Source organism: Ascaphus truei, chromosome 12 (assembly GCF_040206685.1).
Source record: "Ascaphus truei isolate aAscTru1 chromosome 12, aAscTru1.hap1, whole genome shotgun sequence".
Lineage (NCBI taxonomy): Eukaryota > Metazoa > Chordata > Amphibia > Anura > Ascaphidae > Ascaphus > Ascaphus truei.
The window spans coordinates 49,777,556-49,804,544 of record NC_134494.1 but is presented as its reverse complement, the minus strand read 5'-3'; the positions used below and the strand labels follow the sequence as shown (position 1 = coordinate 49,804,544).

The following is a 26,989-nucleotide window of genomic DNA, read 5'->3' as shown; positions in this document are numbered from 1 at the left end:
ATATTTCCATTTGCTATATACTTTGCTGTGGAGGGTTTTTGTCACTTTTTTTTACCCACCATAACTTAACTAAGTATATATATATATCAATATCAGAAAATAGCCGTGTTAGTCCAGTTGCACTCCCCTGCTCTAAGGCTTATCACTGTTTAGTAAATCTGGGCCTGTATCTGTAACATAGAAATATGTCAGGCCTCTGTCTCTTTCATTGGAATGTATAATCCCAGTGACGTGCCCTATATAACATACAATGCATGTGGATGGCAGCAGCTATTTTTGCATCTCTAATTAATGTCAGTTAAAGGTTTAGTTCCTTTAAACACAAAGCAACAATTCAACTGTAGTATTATATTGGACATCAACAAAAGTGAATAGAATTAAAATCTTTGCTTTTATTATTTTTAGTTCCCGGGAAAAGTCAGAATATCACAGTGAGCAATAAGAATTCTATAAGTTTCCTTGAAGTCACCTGGACAAGACCAGCAGGGAAAGTGGATTATTACAATGTCTCCCTGACAGGCGACATAAATACAAAGAAGCAAACTGATTCTACACAAGTGAATTTCACAGACTTACTACCAGGCCGAGAATACTCCATCATTATACTAACAGTTAGTGCCAACTGCAGCCAACCCGCAGATCCAGTGATAGAGGCAACATGTAAGTATGATTGTTATTGTTGTGTTAAATTGGATGTCATTTTTTATATCACACAAAGAGAAAGGGAAACTGCCCCAGTTATAGGTGCACATTTATTATTATAATGTATTATTGATCAAAATGTGGATGGGGCACAGAAAATAAGGGGAACACGGGTACGCACAAACTGGTGGGTGTGGGAAATTACCCTGAACCATAGTACAATAAGGGTACAGTATGTTACACCATAATGGTGAGCGCGGTGGGAAAGGGGAGAAGGGAAAACAAAGGAAAGTTGGGGGGAGGGGGGAGGGAGATGCCTATTATATATTATAATGATACATCATAACAATCATACATTATACAGTATGTAGGATATTATGTGTTATTATGGTTGGAAGTGTTTCCGGACTCTATAAATATATTCAATCTTAATATTTTATAATTTAAGTGAATATAAAAAGGTGGAGTTTTAACCAATATTTTGATCATTTTAACAGATCCCTCTCAACCCGGCCCCTTAAACGTTACCAACACTGGAACAAACAGCATTTCCTTTTCCTGGGGAGACCCACTAAATATGACCGGCGTGTTCAAGACTTTTAATATAACCTATAGGAATTCTTCAGGCGTTATTTGGAGCCTCTCAAGGAACACATCATCTGTCACCCTTCAGAGCCTCAGATCTGGGACTAACTACACAATTACTGTAGTAACAATTGGAGTCCGGCAGTATCAGAGTTTACCTGTGAGCAACACTGTGATCACAAGTAGGTTCTCATTTATTTCTATCTCCTGCAGGATGTTTCCCCTTTATTAGCACCTGTTATAATATACAGCAGGTCCCTTTGCAGCTTCAGTTGTACTGGAACCATTGGGTTATATAACTGGCAGCTGTTGTCCTGCTGCAATTAGGAGGAATTATGTTTTACATTTAAGTGAAACTAAAATGTTCTTCCCATTCAGGTCAATGGGTTAAAGTTTTCAGAGCTTTTCCTTAGGTTGCCAAATGAGTCGTATTAAAGTAATAATCCCTGAAGGACAGGGCATTACTGGCCAATAATGCCCTGTCTGGAAGATGGAAGAGTTGAAGGCCCGAGGCGAAGCCGAGGGAATTTAACCCAGCCAGGGCACTATTGGCCAGTAATGCCCTGTTCTGAGGGGATTATTACTATTATAGGCTTATTTCATAAATAATAGACACTTTTGTATAGTTATATAGATTTTTTTATTAAAATAAAATGGTAAATACATGAAAACACCTCTATATACTCTTACACTGCAGATATCTATATCCACACACTGCCGCCCCTCTGTGTACACACAAACACACACACACACACACACACACACGAGCTCTATACAAACACACACACACACACACACACACACACACACACACACACACACACACACACACACACACACACACACACACACACACACATACACACACACACACACACACACACACAGTAGCTCTATATACACACACACACAAACTGCAGACAGCCACTTACTTATTTGCAGACACCATCTCCCCCCCCCCAATTAAACTGAATCTGCTCAGAAAATCTCAGTCAGCTCGGGAGGGGGAGGAGTCAAACCGTGGCTGATACTTTTTGACCAATCCCCTGCCCTGTCTCAGAGCTGTTACTTAATTCAAACCAATCCCTTGCCCTGTCTCAGAGCTGTTACTTAATTCAAACCAATCCCCTGCCCTGTCTCAGCTGTTTTGAAAGCTGATTGGCTGGAAATAAACAGATTGAAAACTGCACTTTGCAAGCTGCTGAAATTCAGGGCATTACTGATTGGAATTTTAACCAATCAGAGAGCAGGGTTTTCAATAATGCCCTGAATTTTACTGCTTTAGTTTAGCCTATAATCGATAGAATCCAATAATACCAAGTTTCCTGGTTACAAATTGTCAGTAAAACTGTGAGAAGTTAACATGTTTGTGAGTTCGTGAAGCTCCAAGAGAATAATAATATAGGGGTTGTATTTTTATTTTAACACTCATTTAAATATACTAAGCTATATACTATTGTATTTTATTGTAGAACCAAAACCCGTGAAACTGCTTGGATCTAGAAATGTGACTTCAAACTCTGTTCCCCTGAGCTGGGATAAACCTGATGAGTATAACAGTTATTATACCTACAGAGTACAAACCAACACAAGTGTATCATCATCTATAATAGTGACAAATGAATCAGTTACAATAAGTAACCTGACAGCTGGGGAAACATATACATTCTCTGTATTTACCAGGGCAGACAATGTCACTGAAGGAGAGTCGGTCTCAGTCACTACCTGCACAGGTGAGTACAGGCTGACTGCTGAAATGGAAACGTGTTTCTTATTTTAATTGTATGTATGTATGTATGTGTCTTTATTTGTATAGCGCCATTAATGTACATAGCGCTTCACAGCAGTAATAGTTACACTCATATAAATAATAAGATATAAATAACACCTAATAAGATATAAATAACACAAAGGGAAGAATTGCTTCAGACTTAAAAGTAACATTTAGGAAAAGGAGTCCATGCTCTGAAGAGCTTACAATCTAATTGGTTGGTAGTAAGAACGTACAGAGACAGTAGGAGGGCATTCTGGTAAGTGCGTCTGCAAGGGGCCAAGGTTAATGTAAGAAGTGTTACTTATCAGCTATCGAGCTACTCATATGGTTCCTTAAGCAAGTGTGTCTTAAGGTGGGTCTTAAAGGTGGATAGAGAGGGTGCTAGTCGGGTACTGAGGGGAAGGGCATTCCAGAGGTGTTGGGCAGTCAGTGAGAAGGGTTTAAGGCGGGAGAGGGCTTTAGATAAAAAGGGGGTAGAAAGAAGACATCCTTGAGCAGACCGCAAGAGCCGGGATGGTGTATAGTGAGAAATTAGGGCTGAGATGTAAGGAGGGGCAGAAGAGGGTAAAGCTTTAAAAGTGAGTAGGCGAATTGAGTGTGAGATGCGGGATTTGATCGGAAGCCAGGAGAGGGATTTCAGCACGGGAGACGCTGAGACAGATTTAGAAAAGAGCAGAGTGATTCTGGTAGCAGCGTTTAGGATAGATTGTAGGGGAGACAGGTGAGAGGCAGGAAGGCCAGACAGCAGGAGATTACAGTAATCAAGACGGGAGAGAATGAGGGCCTAAATCAAAGTTTTAGCAGTCGAGCAGCAGAGGAAAGGGTGTATGTTTGTAATATTGCGGAGGAAAAAGCGTCAGGTTTTAGAAACATTTTGAATGTGAGAAAAGAATGTGAGAGAGGAGTCGAGTGTGACCCCTAGGCAGCGTGCTTGGACTACTGGGTGAATGATGGTACTTCCAACAGTAATGGGGAAGGAGGTAGTAGGGCCAGGTTTGGGAGGAAGTATGAGGAGCTGTGTTTTTGCCATGTTTAGTTTAAGTCGGCGGAGGGTCATCCAGGATGATATAGCGGAGAGACATTCCGAAACTTTGGTCTGTACCGCAGGTGTAAGGTTAGGGGTTGAAAAGTAAATTTGTGTGTCATCAGCATAGAGGTGATATTTGAACCCAAGAGATGAGATTGGGTCACCTAGAGAAAGTGTGTAAAGAGAAGAGGGCCCAGAACAGAGCCCTGGGGTACCCCCACAGAGAGATCGATAGAGGAGGAGGAGGTGTTTGCAAAAGAGACACTGAAAGTACACTGGGAGAGGTAAGAGGAGATCCAGGAGAGAGCTTTGTTAGGAATGCCAAGAGTATGGAGATTGTGAAGGAGAAGAGGGTGGTCCACGGTGTCAAATGCTGCAGAGAGGTCGATTTTCTGTGTTAATTTTTTTTAACAATATATGAGACAGCATTTACTATCAGTCTCAGTTCCCTCTCTTCCACTGGTCAGCAATACTGCAACATACTACTTCATTCACTATATAACATACAATGCATGTGGATGGCAGCAGCTATTTTTGCATCTATAATGAAATTCTCTATACGCCGGTTAAAGGTTTAGTTCTTTTAAACAAAAAGCTACAATTCAACTGTAGTATTATATTGGACATTAACAAAAGTGAATAGAATTAAAATCTTTGCTTTTATTATTTTTTAGTTCCTGGGAAAAGTCAGAATATCACAGTGAGCAATAAGAATTCTATAAGTTTCCTTGAAGTCAGCTGGACAAGACCAGCAGGGAAAGTGGATTATTACAATGTCACCCTGACAGGCGACATAAATACAACAAAGCAAACTGATTCTACACAAGTGAATTTCACAGACTTACTACCAGGCAGAGAATACTCCATCATTATACTAACAGTTAGTGGCAACTGCAGCCAGCCCGCAGATCCAGTGATAGAGGCAACATGTAAGTATGATTGTTATTGTTGTGTTAAATTGGATGTAACTTTTGATATCACACAAAGAGAAAGGGAAACTGCCCCAGTTATAGGTGCACATTTATTATTATAACGTATTATTGATCAAAATGTGGATGGGGCACAGAAAATAAGGGGAACACGGGTACGCACAAACTGGTGGGTGTGGGAAATTACCCTGAATCATAGTACAATAAGGGTACAGTATGTTACACCATAATGGTGAGCGCGGTGGGAAAGGGGAGAAGGGAAAACAAAGGAAAGTTGGGGGGAGGTGGAGGGGGGAGTGCCTATTATATATTATAATGATACATCATAACAATCATACATTATACAGTATGTAGGATATTATGTGTTATTATGGTTGGAAGTGTTTCCGGACTCTATAAATATATTCAATCTTAATATTTTATAATTTAAGTGAATATAAAAAGGTGGAGTTTTAACCAATATTTTGATAATTTTAACAGATCCCTCTCAACCCGGCCCCTTAAACGTTACCAACACTGGAACAAACAGCATTTCCTTTTCCTGGGGAGACCCACTAAATATGACCGGCGTGGTCAAGACTTTTAATATAACCTATAGGAATTCTTCAGGCGCTACTTGGAGCCTCTCAAGTAACACAGCATCTGTCACCCTTCAGAGCCTCAGATCTGGGAGTAACTACACAATTACTGTAGTAACAGTTGGAGTCCGGCAGTATCAGAGTTTACCTGTGAGCAACACTGTGACCACAAGTAGGTTCTCATTTATTTCTATCTCCTGCAGGATGTTTCCCCTTAATTAGCACCTGTTATAATATTACAGCAGGCCCCCTTGCAGCTTCAGTTGTACTGGAACCATTGGGTTATATAACTGACAGCTGTTGTCCTGGTGCAATCAGGATAAATTATGTTTTACAGTTAAGTGAAACTAAAATGTTCTTCCCATTCAAGTCAATGGCTTAAAGTTTTCAGAGCTTTTTCTTAGGTTGCCAGATGAGTCGTATTAATCGATAGAATCCAATAATACCAAGTTTCCTGGTTACAAATGGTCAGTAAAATAAATTGTGAGAAGTTAACAAGTTTGTGAGTTCGTGAAGCTCCAAGAGAATAATAATATAGGGGTTGTATTTTTATTTTAACACTCATTTAAATATACTAAGCTATATACTATTGTATTTTATTGTAGAACCAAAACCCGTGAAACTGCTCCGATCTAGAAATGTGACTTCAAACTCTGTTCCCCTGAGCTGGGATAAACCTGATGAGTATAACAGTTATTATACCTACAGAGTACAAACCAACACAAGTGTATCATCATCTATAATAGTGACAAATGAATCAGTTACAATAAGTAACCTGACAGCTGGGGAAACATATACATTCTCTGTATTTACCAGGGCAGATAATGTCACTGAAGGAGAATCGCTCTCAGTCACTACCTGCACAGGTGAGTACAGGCTGACTGCTGAAACGGAAAAGTGTTGCTTATTTTAATAATCTGTGTTAATTTTTTTTAACAATATATGAGACAGCATTTACTATCAGTCTGAGATCCCTCTCTTCCTAAGGTCAGCAATAGTGCAATATACTACTTCATTCACTATATAACATACAATGCATGTGGATGGCAGCAGCTATTTTTGCATCTATAATTCAGGGGCCTATGCAGAAAGCAGAGCTAGAATAAATTGGAGAGTTTAAGAAAAAGTAGCTTTAATGGAGAGTTTTTTCTCCATATGCAGAAAGGGCATAAAACTGCATTTAAAATCCTGTCTGCATATTGAGAGTTTCAACCAGCGATATGAGCGCTGTTGAAACTAGTGGGAAAAAAAATCGCGTTCTTGCTGGCGAAGCAAAATGTTGAAAATCGCGCCTTTTTTTTGGCACGAACAGCCACTAGATGGCGTTCGCGGCTCTCTGAATACGGCCGTTTTCAACACTGGAGAGATTTAGGTTCTCTCCAGCCGCGCGGCGAGTTTCAGAAGAAAAAAAAAAGGCGCTTTTTTTAAAACTCGCCATTATCTGCCTTTCTAAAGGGAGATTTCGGCAAAACATGCCGCTTTCCCTGTTAGCGCTGCTCTCTGCATGAGGCCCTAAATTCTCTATACGCCGGTTAAAGGTTAAGTTCCTTTAAACACAAAGCTACAATTCAACTGTAGTATTATATTGGACATTAACAAAAGTGAATAGAATTAAAATCTTTGCTTTTATTATTTTTTAGTTCCCGGGAAAAGTCAGAATATCACAGTGAGCAATAAGAATTCTATAAGTTTCCTTGAAGTCACTTGGACAAGACCAGCAGGGAAAGTGGATTATTACAATGTCTCCCTGACAGGCGACATAAATATAACAAAGCAAACTGATTCTACACAAGTGAATTTCACAGACTTACTACCAGGCCGAGAATACTCCATCATTATACTAACAGTTAGCGGCAACTGCAGCCAACCCGCAGATCCAGTGATAGAGGCAACATGTAAGTATGATTGTTATTATTGTGTTAAATTGGATGTAACTTTTTATATCACACAAAGAGAAAGGGAAACTGCACCAGTTATAGGTTTTTATTATTACTTATTTATCAAAATGTGGATGGGGTACAGAAAATAAGAAGGGGGGAAATGGGTACATAAAAACTGGTGGGGTGGGAAATGACCACGAACAGAACCATAGTACAACAAGAGTATGTTACGCCGTAATGGTGAGAGGGGTGGGAAAGGGGAGAAAGGAAAATATAGGAAATGTGGGCGGGGGGGGGGGGGGGTAGAGGGGTGGGGGAGGGGGGTAGTGCCTGTCGCCTCATTTCAGTCATTGAAGATGCTGAGAGAGTGTACACATGTCTCCCCCAACCACTGTCTCCTGTTTCAATAGGCGCATATTTTTATTGATTTGATTATAATAAAGCTCTGTCTCCTCCCCTAACTCCTCCTATAACCGCTCCCCAAAATACTAATTGGCGTAAGTGGAGCAAAATGGGAACAAAGCACCTTGATACATTAACACAAATTGACAGAGTCAAAATAGCGCAATTTGCACCCTTTTTATAACTGCTCCAGTTACGACAGTTGTTACATATTCCCAAAGTATCACAGGTTACTGTCAATGTTTGCAAACTCACAAACTCACAAACATGGGTTGATTGATAATAAGTAGTTTATTGCAGAGTAGGATCATACCCACAAAAGTCAAATCAGAGTCTCTGCCAGGGAGTGTCCAAAACAGCTTTTTTATACATTTCTTCCCCCTTTGTTCTAAAGAGGTTACCAGGCAGAATATACTAACCACTCCTTAGTTCTTGGACCAAACATCTTACAGATCATTAAAACCTGGTTAAAACTTGATACAAACAGCTCTGTATAGGAACCAGGTATCACCTTACTCTAGGAATGTGGGCATAAACTACAGGCACAGTCGTAAATCTACTTAGAAGCGAAACTCTACAACACACACATTTCTACACACAAAGTGGATACTAAAGAAATAACAGATTTTACCAAATGGAAACTGAACATTGCCATCAAACCTTCTCCATAGACCCTCCAGTCCATTTCAGTAATATCAACAGTATGTTCATTTCAGCAATATTATTTTGTCATTACATTTTTAGAGCAGAGACGACCATAATACCAATATATGCAAGCCATTTCATTCTTGATTGAGCATTTGGTAGTTTGGTGTTAGGAAGGTTAGGGTAGTTGACATATTAACCTTTAGAATGGTCTCATGATGTGTCTGGTACATAATGGGCCCCGTTATGGCAGAGTGTAACGTGTAGCTCACCACAAACCAGGCGCGGCCGCGAGGCTGAGGTAGAGAATTGTATAAACGCCAACCCACAACCGCGAGGGCGCGCCTAGAATGTTCTTGCAAGCCAGATCAGGAGTATAGAAGGTGGAATAGTCGTTATACTTGCCAGGTCAGGATTGGAGAATAGCGGATAGTTGGAGTACTTTGCCAAGGTCAGGATTGGTGAGTAGCGGATCGTTGGAGTACTTTGCCAAGGTCAGGAGAGGAGAGATGTGGGGTCCAGATATGAAGCAGGGGTCAGGCAGCAGCAGGTACAAGGCAGGAGGCAGCAAGGCACAAGGCAGGATGAAGCAAGATACAGCGTCACATAAGGTTATACTCAGCGATGTGTGTCAGTACTGAGCAGGTATATAAAGGAACCACCCACCAATGGGAAGTGGGGAGGAACAAGATGGAACGCAGGGATAGGCTGCTGGGTCGCGCATGTGCGCCCTATTGTTCAGCCCGATCAACTCTAGGGGTGGAGCTACGTCCCATTAGCGACCCAATCACGCGCCCCTCACGCACCGCGCATGCCCGTCACGAGAATGTGAACGGAGACTGGAGGCGGGTCCAGGAGGAGCTTGTCCCGTACGCATCACTGACGTCAGGAGGTGACCACTCGATCGCGCGCCACTCGCGCACCGCGCATGTCCGTCTTTGGAGCGTGGGGCGGAGACTGGGGGCGGACCCGGAGAGGTGGCCAGACTGAGTGTCAGCCACATGCGCGCAGTGGAACCACCATAGAATCGCAACTCCCGAGCACCAGATGCAGCAGGATGGGGAGGTGAGTTCCGACCCTCAGGATGGCGAATCCTCACACAGAGGTCCGTTGATGTACCAGGTACATCATTGTGGTTTCCATCACCCAGGGAGTGGGATATGGGCCTTGATAGTCATGTGATTGCTATTGAAGTGATCACATGACTGGAAATGCCGAAGGTCGTGTTGCATTGTAAATGTTAAAGTAATCAATCTGTGCTTCTCAATTGCTTCCTTCATACTGTATACCTGTATTATAATGATACATCATAACTATTAAACATTATACAGTATTTAAAGCAGAAAGAAGGATATTCAGCGCTCGTGCTGCAGAAATAAAGATGGAAAATCCCTTTGCTGCACGTGCATGGAGCGTCTCCCCAAATGCTCCCACTTCAAAAGGTGATCCCCCCTAAAAAAGGGGGGAGGACACCCTGAAAGACAGAAAAAGAAAAAATGCACAGATGCGCACCAGGGATTAGATAATGTTATTTATTAATAAAAATACACATATAAAACTGAGAGGATCCAACCCCTCCTCAGCTAAAGGAGTTAAACTGCCCAGATACAGTGACCATACATATGGACTCTGAAAAATCGAAACCCTAAACAGTAAAACACACACAGTGCACTAAAAAATGTATATACAATGTAAAAGAAGGGAAAACCAAAGAAAATAGCGACAATCCAAGGTGATTCAAGTTGAAACCGCCAGAGAGGACTATCATACCGCTGACAACGGGAAACGAACACTCACACTGGGGCAGAAGTGGGGGTCCACGGATGACCGCATAGGATCCGGATCGCGGCACCGCAGAAGTTGAAAAACACCACTTGTGCCACAGGCAGGCTCCGTCTCAGCCTCTCAGCAAACACGCGCAGGATGACCTGTCGTGACCTCTACGCGTTTCGCACCACGTGCTTCGTCAGGGGGGCTTTTCTTTTTCTATTATACAGTATTTAGGCTATTATGTACTATAGGAAACTTTTTGGTTGGAAGAGTTTACCAGACTATAAGTATATTCAGAGGGTAGATCCGAAATTGGCAAAAAAAGTGGAGCACAGCATGCAAAGCACTGGGGCTAAGGTACAATAAAGTCAATTAAAAACAACTTTATTAATGTGGTGACAGCATGGAAATTTGGCAGGTGGGCCACTCTGATGCGTTTCATGCTCACGGCGCTATGTCAAAGAGTTTGTCAAATACCGTATACCTGTAGTTCTCGAGACTTTCTGAAGAAACAATCTAGACTTATTGCATTTTGTGATCTAGGGCTGGTATGTCCATACAGGAGGAGAACAAGCCGTGGCTGTCCCCAAAACAGACATTGGCGCTATTATCCTCCTTTGGGCGTCATATATATACCCCCTCTATTTCAGCCTGTACAAGTCAATGGGGCCTATGCTAGTAGCCTCAACGAGTTGGCTGCTACATCGCAAGGTTTGGCATGTTCCCGCCAAACGGTTTGTCAGTTGAGTTATCGGGGTATTCAGAAAGAATCTGGACCCCTCTCAAACCGTGCGGTGGGAAAATGCCCAAACCGTTCGGCGAAGCAGCAAACACCTCTGAGATTTTTCCCACGTTCTACCCCGCACGTTCTGGCTGCAGAGCTGCATAGAGAGCTGCACAGAGAGAGCCGCCGAGACCTGCACATCTCTCACATGCGATCACAGTGCTATTTGTTTAAATTTTAATACTAATGTGCATGAGAAGGGGGTCTCCGGAGCAGAACCGCGTTGATTTCAGGTCCGGGGACGTCCTGCTTCCCGAGATACAGGCCCTGATATGGGGTGCCGGTATCTCCTTTGCGTTTAAATGTACCAGTCATGTGACGCTGGACATTTAAACATTGCATGGGGATACCGGCACCCCATAACGGGGCCTGTATCTCGGGAAGTAGGGGATCCCGGACCGGAAATCAACGTGGTTCAGCTCCGGAGACCCCCTTCTCACACACACTAGTATTAAAATGAAAATTAAAGCAACTTCATTACCTTTGTGGCTAGCTTGAATAGGGGCAGAGGGGGAAGATGAAGGAGGTTGTTGCCCCTGGTAGTTAACCCCTTGATTGCCTTAGCGGTTAGCCGCTAAGGTAATGAAGCTGCCTGTAAATGCATTTTCATGCATTGGATTGATGCCGGGGGGCTCCGGTGCAGTATTAATGTGTATCAGCTCCTGAGACCCCCGGCATCAATTCGATGCAGGAAAGATGCATTTTTTTTCTAAGTCCCTCTCATGTAAAAGCTGGCGAGAAGAATCTTTGATAAAATTGCAATTCCACAGCCCCGATGAGATTATCAAGATTTCGCAATTTTATCAAAATTGCGAATTTGGGCTTCTCGCCGGTTCCGCACGATGTGTTTCGCCGGGAGCCAGAAATCATGAGAAAATGCTTTCCCAGCACGACTTCACCAACTGATCGAGGCTTTCTGAATAGCTACCTAGCAAAATGTTGCGAGAACAGCTCAAAATCTTCAATGAGTTGGTCATCGAAGTTTATAGAATAGAATAGGCCCCAATATCTTCGTATCGGACACTCACAGGTGTATTAATTCTCCATCTTCATATCGGACACTCACAGGTGTATTAATTCTCCATCTTCATATCAGACACTCACAGGTGTATTAATTCTCCATCTTCATATCGACACTCACAGGTGTATTAATTCTCCATCTTCATATCGGACACTCACAGGTGTATTAATTCTCCATCTTCATATCGGACACTCACAGGTTATTAATTCTCCATCTTCATATCGGACACTCACAGGTGTATTAATTCTCCATCTTCATATCGGACACTCACAGGTGTATTAATTCTCCATCTTCATATCGACACTCACAGGTGTATTAATTCTCCATCTTCATATCGGACACTCAGGTGTATTAATTCTCCATCTTCATATCGGACACTCACAAGTGTATTAATTCTCCATCTTCATATCGGACACTCACAGGTGTATTAATTCTCCATCTTCATATCGGACACTCACAGGTGTATTAATTCTCCATCTTCATATCGGACACTCACAGGTGTATTAATTCTCCATCTTCATATCGGACACTCACAGGTGTATTAATTCTCCATCTTCAAGCAAGTTTAACCATCAGCTTCACATTCACATACGCTGCTCTATCTACAGCTCTGAAGCACTGCAACACAGAACTGTATTTCTTTCTCTCTTATGAATATATTCAGTCTTCATATTTTCTAATTGTATTGAATAGGAGGGGTTTTAACTAATATCTTTATCATTTTAACAGATCCCTCTCAACCCGGCCCCTTAAACGTTACCAACACTGGAACAAACAGCATTTCCTTTTCCTGGGGAGACCCACTAAATATGACCGGCGTGGTCAAGACTTTTAATATAACCTATAGGAATTCTTCAGGCGTTACTTGGAGCATCTCAAGTAACACAGCATCTGTCACCCTTCAGAGCCTCAGATCTGGGACTAACTACACAATTACTGTAGTAACAATTGGAGTCCGGCCGTATCAGAGTTTACCTGTGAGCAACACTGTGACCACAAGTAGGTTCTCATTTATTTCTATCTCCTGCAGGATGTTTCCCCTTTATTAGCACCTGTTATAATATACAGCAGGTCCCCTTGCAGCTTCAGTTGTACTGGAACCATTGGGTTATATAACTGACAGCTGTTGTCCTGGTGTTATCAGGAGGAATTATGTTTTACATTTAAGTGAAACCAAAATGATCATAAACTGTGAACTTTCAAAGTGAAACCTAATATAATGCTCATGCATGTTATTATAACAAACCTCAATGTTAATCCGCATTTGCAACGCAGTAATGGAGAGAAAGAAGGGAGCCGTGGTGCTGCATGTGAAATAGTGGGTAATATGCAAAGTGAAGTATTTACTTTGGATTATATGGTGATTAAGTTTACATTATCAGCCATATTTACTGAGCAGTCTTCTGCAGTAAGACCCCTTCCGGAGCTGGAAGGCGCCTTGCTGCCCATTCAGGCTAAAGGGTCAAAGCTTTCAGAGCTTTTCCTTAGGTTCCCTGATGGTATTACTGTATTGGAATTTGTAGATAAGAAAAATAAGTTCTCATGGTTACAATTGGTCAGTAATAAAACTATGAATAGTTTCAATGTTTATGAGTTCCTGAAGATCCAAGATAATAATAATATAGGATTTCTATTGCTATTTTGCTTCTCTTTTAACTAAATGAAACAATACACTTTTTTTTTTGTAGAACCGAAACAAGTGACAAAGCTCCAAACCAGAAATGTGACTTCAAATGTAATTTCAATGATTTGGGATAAACCTGATGAGTATAACAGTTATTATACCTACAGAGTACAAACCAACACAAGTGTATCATCATCATCTATAATAGTGACAAATGAATCTGCTACAATAAGTAGCCTGACAGCTGGGGAAACATATACATTCTCTGTATTTACCAGAGCAGACAATGTCACTGAAGGAGAATCGCTCTCAGTCACTACCTGTGCAGGTGAGTACACATTGATGGTACTGATGCAGCGGCCGTTATTCGAACACATCACGGCGCCGATTTTGAGTTCTCTGCTGTTCCCCACGCAGCATGAATGCGGCCAATCGCCCCAGGCACACGCTCTTATCGCCCCAGGCACCCGCGCTTATCGCCCCAGGCACCCGCGCTTATCGCGGATGTTTTGTTTGAATTTCATGGATTCTGTTTCTTCGTTTGCAATAAAATGGATGAATTGTAATGTGTACAGTACTGTGTTACTGTGTCACTGTGCTACTGTGCTACTGTGTCACTGTGATACTGTGTCACTGTGTTACTGTGTCACTGTGCTACTGTGTCACTGTGCTACTGTGTTACTGTGGTACTGTGTTACTGTGCCACTGTGTCACTGTGCTACTGTGCTACTGTGTTACTGTGTTACTGTGTCACTGTGTTACTGTGTTACTGTGTTACTGTGCTACTGTGCCACTGTGTTACTGTGTCAATTTCATGTTTTAAAAGCCAGAACACTAAAATTCGTTTTTCTGCGCTCGCATCTTAGTGCGGGGAGGCTGGAATTCATCCCGCGGTTTCAAATCGGGATTCTGATGTACATGAGGCGTGAAGTGTTCCAATAACGGCCGCTGCATCAATAAGGCCTCATTCTGAGAGACACTTTGAGTGTGTTTAAAAGTCAGAGTATAATAGGTTTTCTCAAACTGTGGTCATCAAAGACAGTGATCCACAAGACTGTTAAAAAAAATCCCTGTTACCAACTGTTCTCTTGCAGTCTGTGGCTTTTGTATCATTAGCAGCCTGTCCGTGCTGAATATAGGAGATAAATAAATATACTGTACTGATGTACATGGCTGAGTAAATGTGATCGGCGTACACAGGAATATTGATGCTGAAAGGGTCAGCGATGAAATGTTGAGAACCCTTTGGTTATACAATACACCCCGAGACATTGGGGTTATTTAACACTGTGTTAGATCCATGTACAAGTACATCGCATTTAAATGGATAACCCCAAATAACCTGCATTGTTCCTTAATAAGATGTTACAAAATGATTGAAATATTTCTTTAGATAGGATAGATATGCCAAACAGGTTAAAACATGAGTAGAGGTTTGATAAAAATAAAATAAAAGTGGTATTGCATTTTTAAGTCAAAGATTAACACACATTCCCAGCACGCTCAAACTCCCACACCCACCACATGATGAATATATATTTATGTCAACCACAGAGCTCCTGAGCGTGGCAATGGCATACAGCAAGAGACAGGGGGTGCCCAATGCTACATCCCATTGACAAAACATATATGATGAAAAGTATAAAGTAAAATACTTCAATAATAATAATAATAATAATATTAAATACTTCGTTATTAGTGTAGTGTAGGACCTGCATTAATTTGGTTATACCTTGACGTTGGTATGCAGGCTTAATACACTTGGCCAAAGGGTTAACCAAATAACCAAGTATTTAATATTATTATTATTGAAGTAGTTTACTTTATACTTTTCATCATATATGTTTTGTCAATGGGATGTAGCATTGGGCACCCCCTGTCTCTTGTTGTTTGCATTTTTAAGTCACCTGGATAGAAGGTCCTTAGATATATTGCTGCGTGGCAGAATAATTTGTAAGTTCTTTTTAACACAAATAAGATATTTTATTTTCTGGGGTTTTAGATCTGGCTCACAGAATAGCTCTCCTGGATGAAACAACACTGACCTTGTATGCTCTGTGATGTACATGTTATATTTCGGTGGCTAGTTCTGGCACTATACACAGCAGTGAATATGGCTACATCACAATGTCGCTCTCTCCTATAATCCAGTTGTTAAAGCAGAAGACTAAGGGATTTCTACAATGTCTTTGGTTGAAAATATCAGCTCCTTAATTACAAGGTCCCAGAACGTATACTATTCACAGTGTAAGAACTGTAACTGCATAAAAGGCATGTTTAATATGGGTTTGAATGTGCTCTCTTTTAGTGCCTGGTTTATTGGCATCCCAGAATATCACGGTGAACAACAAGAATTCTACAAGTTTCCTTGAAGTTAATTGGACGAAACCAGCAGGGAAAGTGGATTCTTACAAAGTTATTCTCACAGGAGCCATAAATATAACAAAGCAAACAGATTCTACACATGTGAATTTCACAGACTTACTACCAGGCCGAGAATACTCCATCATTATACTAACAGTTAGCGGTAACTGCAGCCAGCCATCAGCTCCATTGGTTGAGGCAACATGTAAGTACAGCAATGTGTTTTGTTCTCATTGTACCATCGTCATCGTCTCATGAAAAGGTCTTGCAGTTCTTGTCAGATTCTGATGTTTAGAATATTAACAGATAATTATGTCTTCTCTCGTTAGCTGATATTGTTGAAGTAATAACTCAACATTAATAGAATGAACAGGGGAGTCTCTGGATGGTATTTGTGGCGGCAGCTGGGAGGATTAGGGCTAATAGGTTGGTTGTCGCACTTTGCGTCACGCAGCGTATCGTATAATGCACAACATTACTTTTCTACATCTTAAATTAGACGATAGATTGTTATTTATCAGGTAACCTGCTGCTACACGCCCATTACACATGGTAGTGTGCCCCAACATTTTGCGCCCCCCTCCCCCCCACACCGGTCACTCTTTGACACTTATCCGATAACCATTGGGTTAATAATCTGTTATATATAAGGGACCAATATGCATTTTTATAGACTAGCGTAAGATTATCAGATCCCAAATGAATAATAGTAATCTTCATGATGCTAGTAATGTCCCCAAAAGGAATCTCCTTAAAATATTTTTCTAACAATAGAATCACAAAAGAGGCTTCGAATGTAATTATAAATCCAATAAAAAACATATTTAGCTATTGTCATAAAAATAAAAAAATAAATTACAAAAGGGCGGGATTAAAAAAACAAGTGACTAAAAACCTAAAAAGTATCACAAGCTACAACTGATCTACATTCCTCCAGGACTAATACGGCTACTGGAACTTTGAATTTAAAGCTGCAGTTTGAGCAATGTTTAAAGCAATATCCTACATGTGTGTTTTTTTTTTAAATAAATAATTTCTGTACTATGAGAAAATACTTGTAGCATTTTTTTAAACAAAAGGGGTATTGAAGAACTGCTCACCTAATTAACCAATTGTCCTTAAAAAGTAGGTGCAAGGGGTGGGTTATAATGCAAACAGGATTTGAACAGAGAAGTTCAAGAAGTACCCCTATAACTGCACTCTAAACTGTATGTAAATGTTTCAGAAGTAGTAGGGTAAAATATCCCCCATACCAGAAACTAAAAGGCGAAAGCGGCGCAAAAAATAAAAAAGTTTTATTACATAATTCAATAATAGACACTCAAATAGATAAAAATGGGTATGAACTGGACCCCTAAAAGGAGCGAATGGAGTCCTAATGGAGGTGCTTATAGTACTATTAAACCTTTATAATTGCAGGGTGCACCCCATAGGCTCCTGCAAACTTAGGGACACATATAGCCACTGAGTCTGGGTATATAGGAGTGGTATTCCTACTGGTGTATATACTCCTAGAACTGTGTTGCAATAACCAGGGTGTGGACCCTATAGCGTGTGTAGCTGGAGTACTGCAGTCTGTGTGATTGGCTGGGAATGGGTAAGTGACAGAGTATTCCTAGGTTGGTAAATATCAGCACTATGTGCTACGTGTAGGGTAAACCAAGGATATATATACTGTGGATAATGCAGTCCTATATGCAACAGTATAATCACAGACCCCAAGAGGGTAATGGCTTATCCGTCTCGCAATTCACACCTCTGCCAAGTTAGCTCACAAAGCTAGAAACTCCTTAAACACAGATGGCTGCCGTTACAGCCGCAACAAAGCCCGTGGTTGGCGAATTGCCAAAGCCCACAAGGAGGGAGGTATAATAAGTCCCAGCTTCAGGGAGCTGAAAACCGGCTAGCCTATACCAGGAGAATAAAGGAATACAACCCGTTTCAGATGGCTGAGAGTGTCTTTGCAGTCGCTCCTACAGTGACGTCGCCGTCATGACGTCAGCAAACACCCGACACGTGTTTCGCGCGGATGACGCGCTTCATCAGGGGGAGGAGTCAAATCCTGTTAGCATTTTTTTAAAACAATGTTTAAATACATTTTAAATGTATTCTAAAGAAGGAAGCATTATTGTTTCTATAGAAACCATTTACAAAGTCACACCCCCTTCCCCTTCTGAGACAGGCTCTGGCTCTTGAGCCCCGCCCACTCTCTAGCAGTGCACCAATTATATCTAGTAACTGCCTGGTCACATGATCTTTCACACACAACTTTGCATTGTGGGTACTGTTTTGCAGCAGTAACAGTGATATAAAAAAAAACCCGAGCCGAATCTTCAGCGATCGATTACAGGAGAACGGATCGATCTGCAGCTTAGCCAATCACTTGTCAGTGCGCAGAGTGTATTGATGCACATATCGAATGGAATTTAGTTTTTTAAACGGCAGTTTGTACTACAGCCTTAAACTAGCTGTTCACAATTACAGCTATTGCGGTTTAGTGACTAACCCCCTCACCTTATTCATCGGTAACCAGCAAGTTGGTTCAGTCATGTTAGGGGGTAATTCAGTGTTGTCTCTGAAGTCGGTTGGGATTTGCAGATGAAAAGACCGGAACGGCCGCTTCGACAATATAGACACCCTCTAAATCTTCAGGTCCAGGTGCTTCAGTTGGACTTTTCTTTGGCAGCAGACATGGAAGATCACAGCTCATTTACTCCTAATGCTCATTTATCCTCACTCCTTTATGCAAATATGAATGAACATTCACACAAATCCACATATACATACTAACGCTAACAGCCACCTACACTTACACCCACATATACATACTAACGCTAACAGCCACCTACACTTACACCCACATATACATACTAACGCTAACAGCCACCTACACTTACACCCACATATACATACGAACGCTAACAGCTACCTACACTTACACCCACATATACATACTAACGCTAACAGCCACCTACACGTACACCCACATATACATACTAACGCTAACAGCCACCTACACTTACACCCACATATACATACTAACGCTAACAGCCACCTACACGTACACCCACATATACATACTAACGCTAACAGCCACCTACACTTACACCCACATATACATACTAACGCTAACAGCCACCTACACTTACACCCACATATACATACTAACGCTAACAGCCACCTACACGTACACCCACATATACATACTAACGCTAACAGCCACCTACACTTACACCCACATATACATACTAACGCTAACAGCCACCTACACTTACACCCACATATACATACTAACGCTAACAGCCACCTACACTTAACCCACATATACATACTAACGCTAACAGCCACCTACACGTACACCCACATATACATACTAACGCTAACAGCCACCTACACGTACACCCACATATACATACTAACGCTAACAGCCACCTACACGTACACCCACATATACATACTAACGCTAACAGCCACCTACACTTACACCCACATATACATACTAACGCTAACAGCCACCTACACGTACACCCACATATACATACTAACGCTAACAGCCACCTACACGTACACCCACATATACATACTAACGCTAACAGCCACCTACACTTACACCCACATATACATACTAACGCTAACAGCCACCTACACTTAACCCACATATACATACTAACGCTAACAGCCACCTACATTTACACCCACATATACATACTAACGCTAACAGCCACCTACACTTACACCCACATATACATACTAATTCTAACAGTCACCTACAATTACACCCACATATACATACTAACGCTAACAGCCACCTACACTTACACCCACATATACATATTAACGCTAACAGCCACCTACACTTACACCCACATATACATACTAACGCTAACAGCCACCTACACTTACACCCACATATACATACTAACGCTAACAGCCACCTACACTTACACCCACATATACATACTAACGCTAACAGCCACCTACACTTACACCCACATGCACATACTAACGCTAACAGCCACCTACACTTACACCCACATATACATACTAACGCTAACAGCCACCTACACTTACACCCACATATACATTCTAACGCTAACAGCCACCTACACTTACACCCACATATACATACTAACGCTAACAGCCACCTACACTTACACCCACATGCACATACTAACGCTAACAGCCACCTACACTTACACCCACATATACATACTAACACTAACAGCCACCTACACTTACACCCACATGCACATACTAACGCTAACAGCCACCTACACTTACACCCACATATACATACTAACGCTAACAGCCACCTACACTTACACCCACATATACATACTAACGCTAACAGCCACCTACACTTACACCCACATATACATACTAACGCTAACAGCCACCTACACTTACACCCACATATACATACTAACGCTAACAGCCACCTACACTTACACCCACATATACATTCTAACGCTAACAGCCACCTACACTTACACCCACATATACATACTAACGCTAACAGCCACCTACACTTACACCCACATATACATACTAACGCTAACAGCCACCTACACTTACACCCACTTATACATACTAACGCTAACAGCCACTTACACTTACACCCACATATACATACTAACGCTAACAGCCACCTACACTTACACCCACATATACATACTAACGCTAACTGCCACCTACACTTACACCCACATATACATACTAACGCTAACAGCCACCTACACTTACACCCACATATACATACTAACGCTAACAGCCACCTACACTTACACCCACATATACATACTAACGCTAACAGCCACCTACACTTACACCCACATATACATACTAACGCTAACAGCCACCTACACTTACACCCATATATACATACTAACGCTAACAGCCACCTACACTTACACCCACATGCACATACTAACGCTAACAGCCACCTACACTTACACCCACATATACATACTAACGCTAACAGCCACCTACACTTACACCCACATAAACATACTAACGCTAACAGCCACCTACACTTACACCCACATATACATTCTAACGCTAACAGCCACCTACACTTACACCCACATATACATACTAACGCTAACAGCCACCTACACTTATACCCACATATACATACTAACGCTAACAGCCACCTACACTTACACCCACATATACATACTAACGCTAACAGCCACCTACACTTACACCCACATATACATTCTAACGCTAACAGCCACCTACACTTACACCCACATATACATACTAACGCTAACAGCCACCTACACTTACACCCACATATACATACTAACGTTAACAACCACCTACACTTACACCCACATATACATACTAACGCTAACAGCCACCTACACTTACACTCACATGCACATACTAACGCTAACAGCCACCTACACTTACACCCACATGCACATACTAACGCTAACAGCCACCTACACTTACACCCACATATACATACTAACGCTAACAGCCACCTACACTTACACCCACATATACATACTAACGCTAACAGCCACCTACACTTACACCCACATGCACATACTAACGCTAACAGTCACCTACACTTACACCCACATATACATACTAACGCTAACAGCCACCTACACTTACACCCACATATACATACTAACGCTAACAGCCACCTACACTTACACCCACATATACATACTAACGCTAACAGCCACCTACACTTACACCCACATATACATACTAACGCTAACAGCCACCTACACTTACACCCACATATACATACTAACGCTAACAGCCACCTACACTTACACCCACATATACATACTAACGCTAACAGCCACCTACACTTACACCCACATATACATACTAACGCTAACAGCCACCTACACTTACACCCACATATACATACTAACGCTAACAGCCACCTACACTTACACCCACATGCACATACTAACGCTAACAGTCACCTACACTTACACCCACATATACATACTAACGCTAACAGCCACCTACACTTACACCCACATATACATACTAACGCTAACAGCCACCTACACTTACACCCACATGCACATGACCCTACTCTCACATACACTCGCATCCACCTACCCACTTACAGTATATAGACACATATAGATTGGGGTTCACTAAATGCAGATGCCGGGTATCGCATACCAATGAACTGCTAACTCATTTACTTGACTGGTAGTTAACTAAACATAGGGGTGCGATATCACACATCAGCGTTTAGTGAACCTTGCCAGGCGGAGCATGCTCATAAAATCCCCATATAATTAACATGCCATTTACACGGCGCAGTCACTCTCATACTAATACCTACCAGTGGCGCACTGCTGTGGGACATACACAATGTGCCAGCGGGAGAAGCAGACATTTTCTCTTATGAGAAGGAGGCGCAGAAATCGCGCAGTTATACCCGCTGAGCGCATCAGAATTTCATAGGAAACTGTATTCACGTTACCACAGAACCACTGTAGATTTGCTGCAGGTTGTGATACCTTCTAAAGGACCAACACAGGAGTTATTTATAGATTATCAAGCGCAGAGCTTTCCAAACCTCACGCGTTTCTTCCTCAGGTGTACAGTCGTGTCTTTGTTCTGCGTCTTTGTTACGAAGAAGAGACCTGTGAGGTTAGGAAACCTCTGTGCACAATAATGTAGGCAGCGTCATTGCACTCGGGGGAGCGCTCCCGGGAGTGACAGAAAGCGATAGTCCCGCCCCCTTCTCGCACTCAGCCAATTCAAAACAATGGCCGCTTCCCCTACTGGTGCGCTGGGTATGTCCCACTGCAGCGCTTTATGGGTTGTATAACGTTGGCTACATCTGTATGAAGAACTCTCATTGTGATCCTTCAAAGGGAATCACAACCTGCAACAAGTCTACATTTCTCCAGAACCAAATACTGCTACAAGGACTTTGGTCTACATCTAAACCATCTTCCAATGGCCAGATACAGTAGTGTGATGACATTATGGGGTACGGGGTACCACTTATTTTTGAAAAATCTACAATTCCATCTATTTAAAGATAAATGGATTTATTTTAGGAATCATCGCTCCCTTTATGGATTCTAAACATACATTTTGTATACAATATTTCTAAGATACAGTAGAAAATAGGATTTCCCCCAATGTTAAATATATTTAGCATTTGTTTTCATTCACTTCTACCAACAAGGGTTACATTTTACCTGCATTTGTTCTCTGGATTGTAATTTTATGTATTCCTGCACTTACTCGGTTACCTTCCCCAAAAAATGATTTCTCCATGTAATTGCAATGTTTAATTCAGCCTTTTTTAAATTGTAGAAGGAATAAAAAATACTAAGAAACATAAACACGTACGGTAAGTTAAGAAACTAGTATTTCAAGTAGAAAGCTTAAAAAAACGGTATAAATATCACAATAATTAAACTTAGTGTAGCTACACATGGTTCCAAATTGATACATTTAAATGAATGAATTCTCATTCTCAGCTAATATATGGTGTAGAGGTTTTTAACTAATTTGCTGTTAACTCTCTTGTGTTTAACAGATCCCTCCAAACCAGGAAACCTAACCTTTACCAACAATGGAACAAACAGCATTTCCCTGTCCTGGGGAGACCCAATAAATATGTCCAATGTGACAAAGACTTTTAATATAACCTATAGGAGTTCTTCAGGCGCTTGGAGCGTTTCAAGTAACACAGCATCTGTCACCCTTCAGAGCCTCAGATCTGGGACTAAATACACAATTACTGTAGTAACAGTTGGAGCCCGGCAGTATCAGAGTTTACCTGTGAGCAGCGATGAGACCACAGGTAGGTGTTCAGCATTTATCTATCTTCTGTAATTTTGTTATTTGCCTCCTGTTATGTGTCACCCGGGGTAGCACCTCTGTCCTCAAAGTTTCTCAGGCAGCTACTGTAAAGATGCTTTTTATCTTCTTCAATTGATCTATTGACTAAATAATGATTAACGTTTTTGCTAAGGTTACACAATGTCAAAAGATCATGGATGATTTAGTAGTAGATAACCTCAGGTAAGCACAGAAGGGTGGGGGACCGTGTTGGTCCTTTCATCCATGTTTTAACAGAGGAGGGAGAGGGAGTGGGGGTGTGATACCTTTTATTGGACCAACAAGTAGTTATGTTACAAGATTTCCAACCTCTTAGGGTCCCCAATGACTACTAAAGTAGTATGTATGGCTTGTGTATAACGTTCTCTATTCTCCCATAAGCATGTGAAGGTGAAACCTCTTTTTTGTGTTATAATAGGACCGTATCCGGTGAAAAATCTCCGAGCTGATAATGTAACATCAAACTCTGTTCCCCTGAGCTGGGATAAACCTGAGGAGTATAACAGTAATTATACCTACAGAGTACAGACAAACACAAGTTCACCATCGTCTGCAGTAGTGGTAAATGAATCGGTAACTGCAGTAAATAATCTGACAATAAGTAACCTGACGCCGGGTGAAACATATATATTTACTGTATTTGCAAGAGCGGACAATGTCACTGAAGGAGATTCTGTTTCCCTAACCACCTGCACAGGTGAGTACCGGCTAACTGCTGACCTGGAATAATGTTACTCATTCTAATTATCTGTTTATTAAAGAATATCAGAGACGGCATTTCCCATCAGTCGCAATCCTAAAGTTGGGCGTAAAGTACGTGTCTGTTTGTTTCGCTTCAGTGGGCCGTTGTTGTAAATGCCTGAGAGCGATCTGAATGAAATATTATGCTACTAATTGGGTGACAGTGAGCTGACCATGTCCACAACTTCACAGTAACAATACTGTACTTAAAATATATTGAATACACTAACAATATTATTGTTTCTTAGTTTTAAATGAGTCCTGCTTAAACGCCTTGATTAGCGTGTATTTTGGGGGCTGCAGACATTCTATCTAAATCATTGGTGGGTGTAAGAGACGAGTGCAGAGGTATAAGCAGGGAGACATATACTTCTACTGTATTGGGGGAAATAAACCTGAGCTTTTATTCAGCTCGTAGCTTCAAACAATGCCGCTTTAAGGCAGTATACAAATACATAAATCCGGCCTGTCCCTTTGTAATGCCTGACTCACTCTCGCAGTCCCTATCTGCAGGGCTGGGAGGATAGGCCTCTTTCCAACCACTGACCCCAAAGTCCAAAGAGGTAACTGACAGCAGGGGCTCTTTCCTGCAGTCTGGGTCTGGGTTGATGTTCCAGGGGTGATTCCTCTGACAGGTTCCAGGGTCCGCTGTGTCCTGGAATAGAGGGTCTGATTCCCTGGGATCTCTCTGACAGCACCCACTTCCCTTGTACCAGAGCAATCCCCTGCAGTTTTAGCAGGAGGCTTCTCTACCTGAGCCAGGTGGAGACTGGCTAATTGTTTCTAGCTGCAAATAACCATCTCCCTGCTGGACTCATCGGCCAGATACAAGCTTTCTATCTGGAGCCCTATTTAGACAGGGGTTAAGGTCCTGTCACAGTGAGCAACAGGCGGACCAGGGGCCGCATACAGACCTCAGGGGCGTCACTTACAGCCCCCAACTGCTTACCACCCCAGCTGTCCAGTTTCCCTCTTTCCCCACTCCCTGTGCTGGGTAATGTCAGTGCAAATCACTCATGCCCAGTAAGGAGAGGAATGGGACAGTATTCATCAGTGTGTCGGCATTAGGAAGCTGGCTGAAGGGGAGAAGCTCCTACACATGGCTGCAACGTCCCTTCTGCCTGTGTGCGCCATATGCATACGTGGGTAATGTGCGGCCCATTTGAGGGATGAAGGGCCTCACATGTGGTATATATACAGTAGCAGTCCTTCAAGTCTATACAGTACTAACCAATATGGACCAGATGTACTTAACATTGCTAAGGTCTCCATAAAACCCATTCAAATGAATGGGTCTTAAGGTCCTCTAAGTCTTATTAGCACTATTTAATAAATAGGAGCTGGTGTCTAACATGAAATCTTTCCTCTCTTACTTTCGTTGGAACTTATATTCCAATGTGTCCGGTAAAGGTTCAGGGGCTTATTCTATAACTGGCGAATCACCCGGTCAGTGGGGAGGTTCTGTCGAAAACCACCCAATTTCCCCTTCGGCGGTGTTGCAGAGAAGGGGCAATGTCACGCGGTTAGACTGAACAAGGGTTTTATTCGGTCAACCCAAGATGCAATACACATAAAATAAAAACAGCATCAGAAAGAGATTAAAAAAATCCATCCATAGGAGCGCTGCGTATTTTGTCATATAAATTCCCTGTAAGCCGTTTAAAGGACAAGGGAGATTTCATACCATCGATACCCTAGGTTTTTGCGACCTTAGTTCTGGGGGTAAAACAGACCTTAAGTAGGAGTTGTCACATAGACCAGACCTTCAGTCGCCGGGCAGCTGCTTTCCTGATCGGGGACAGACCACAGGAAGCTAGGCTGACCTTTTTAAAGGGCTTATGATGCTGCTGTAACCTTGCCAATGACCTCTGTTTAACTAGTGCTCTGCTGGACTCAGAAGCTACAGATACGTATCCCACACATCAGACAGGCTATCCACCCTGCTACAGGCGGATATAGAATAAGCCTCCTAGTTCCTTAAACACAAAGCTACAATTCAACTATAGCCTGATCTGTTGTGTACATAAAAACACAATGTTTTGTGTGAATAGACTAAATCTTCGAATTTATTATTTTAGTTCCTGGGAAAATTCCACCTTCGAATATCATAGTGAACAATAAGAATTCTATAAGTTTCCTTGAAGTGAACTGGACGAAACCGGCAGGAAAAGTGGATTATTACAATGTCACTCTGACAGGAGACCTTAATATAACAAAGAAAGCTGATTCTACACAAGTGAATTTCACAGACTTACTACCAGGCAGAGATTACTCCATCATTATACTAACAGTTAGTGCCAACTGCAGCCAGCCCGCAGATCCAGTGATAGAGGCAACATGTAAGTATGATTGTTATTGTTGTGTTAAATTGGATCCAA

General features: G+C 41.8%; 1 protein-coding gene across 2 annotated transcripts in view; it reads left to right on the top strand.

Annotated features, from left to right (window-relative positions):
* Positions 1-26,989, top strand: part of LOC142464250 (receptor-type tyrosine-protein phosphatase beta-like) — a 158,311-nt gene that overhangs the window by 45,826 nt on the left and 85,496 nt on the right. Inside the window, exons 5-17 of one of the 2 annotated variants that reach the window (XM_075567664.1) lie at positions 406-660; positions 1,140-1,409; positions 2,700-2,960; positions 4,703-4,957; positions 5,438-5,707; positions 6,141-6,401; positions 7,176-7,430; positions 12,767-13,036; positions 13,726-13,989; positions 15,970-16,230; positions 23,566-23,832; positions 24,289-24,567; positions 26,690-26,950. In XM_075567664.1, the coding sequence (XP_075423779.1) occupies positions 406-660; positions 1,140-1,409; positions 2,700-2,960; positions 4,703-4,957; positions 5,438-5,707; positions 6,141-6,401; positions 7,176-7,430; positions 12,767-13,036; positions 13,726-13,989; positions 15,970-16,230; positions 23,566-23,832; positions 24,289-24,567; positions 26,690-26,950 (3,429 nt within the window). The remainder of the gene's footprint in view (positions 1-405; positions 661-1,139; positions 1,410-2,699; positions 2,961-4,702; positions 4,958-5,437; positions 5,708-6,140; positions 6,402-7,175; positions 7,431-12,766; positions 13,037-13,725; positions 13,990-15,969; positions 16,231-23,565; positions 23,833-24,288; positions 24,568-26,689; positions 26,951-26,989) is intronic. The other variant, XM_075567665.1, reaches the window with a different exon arrangement.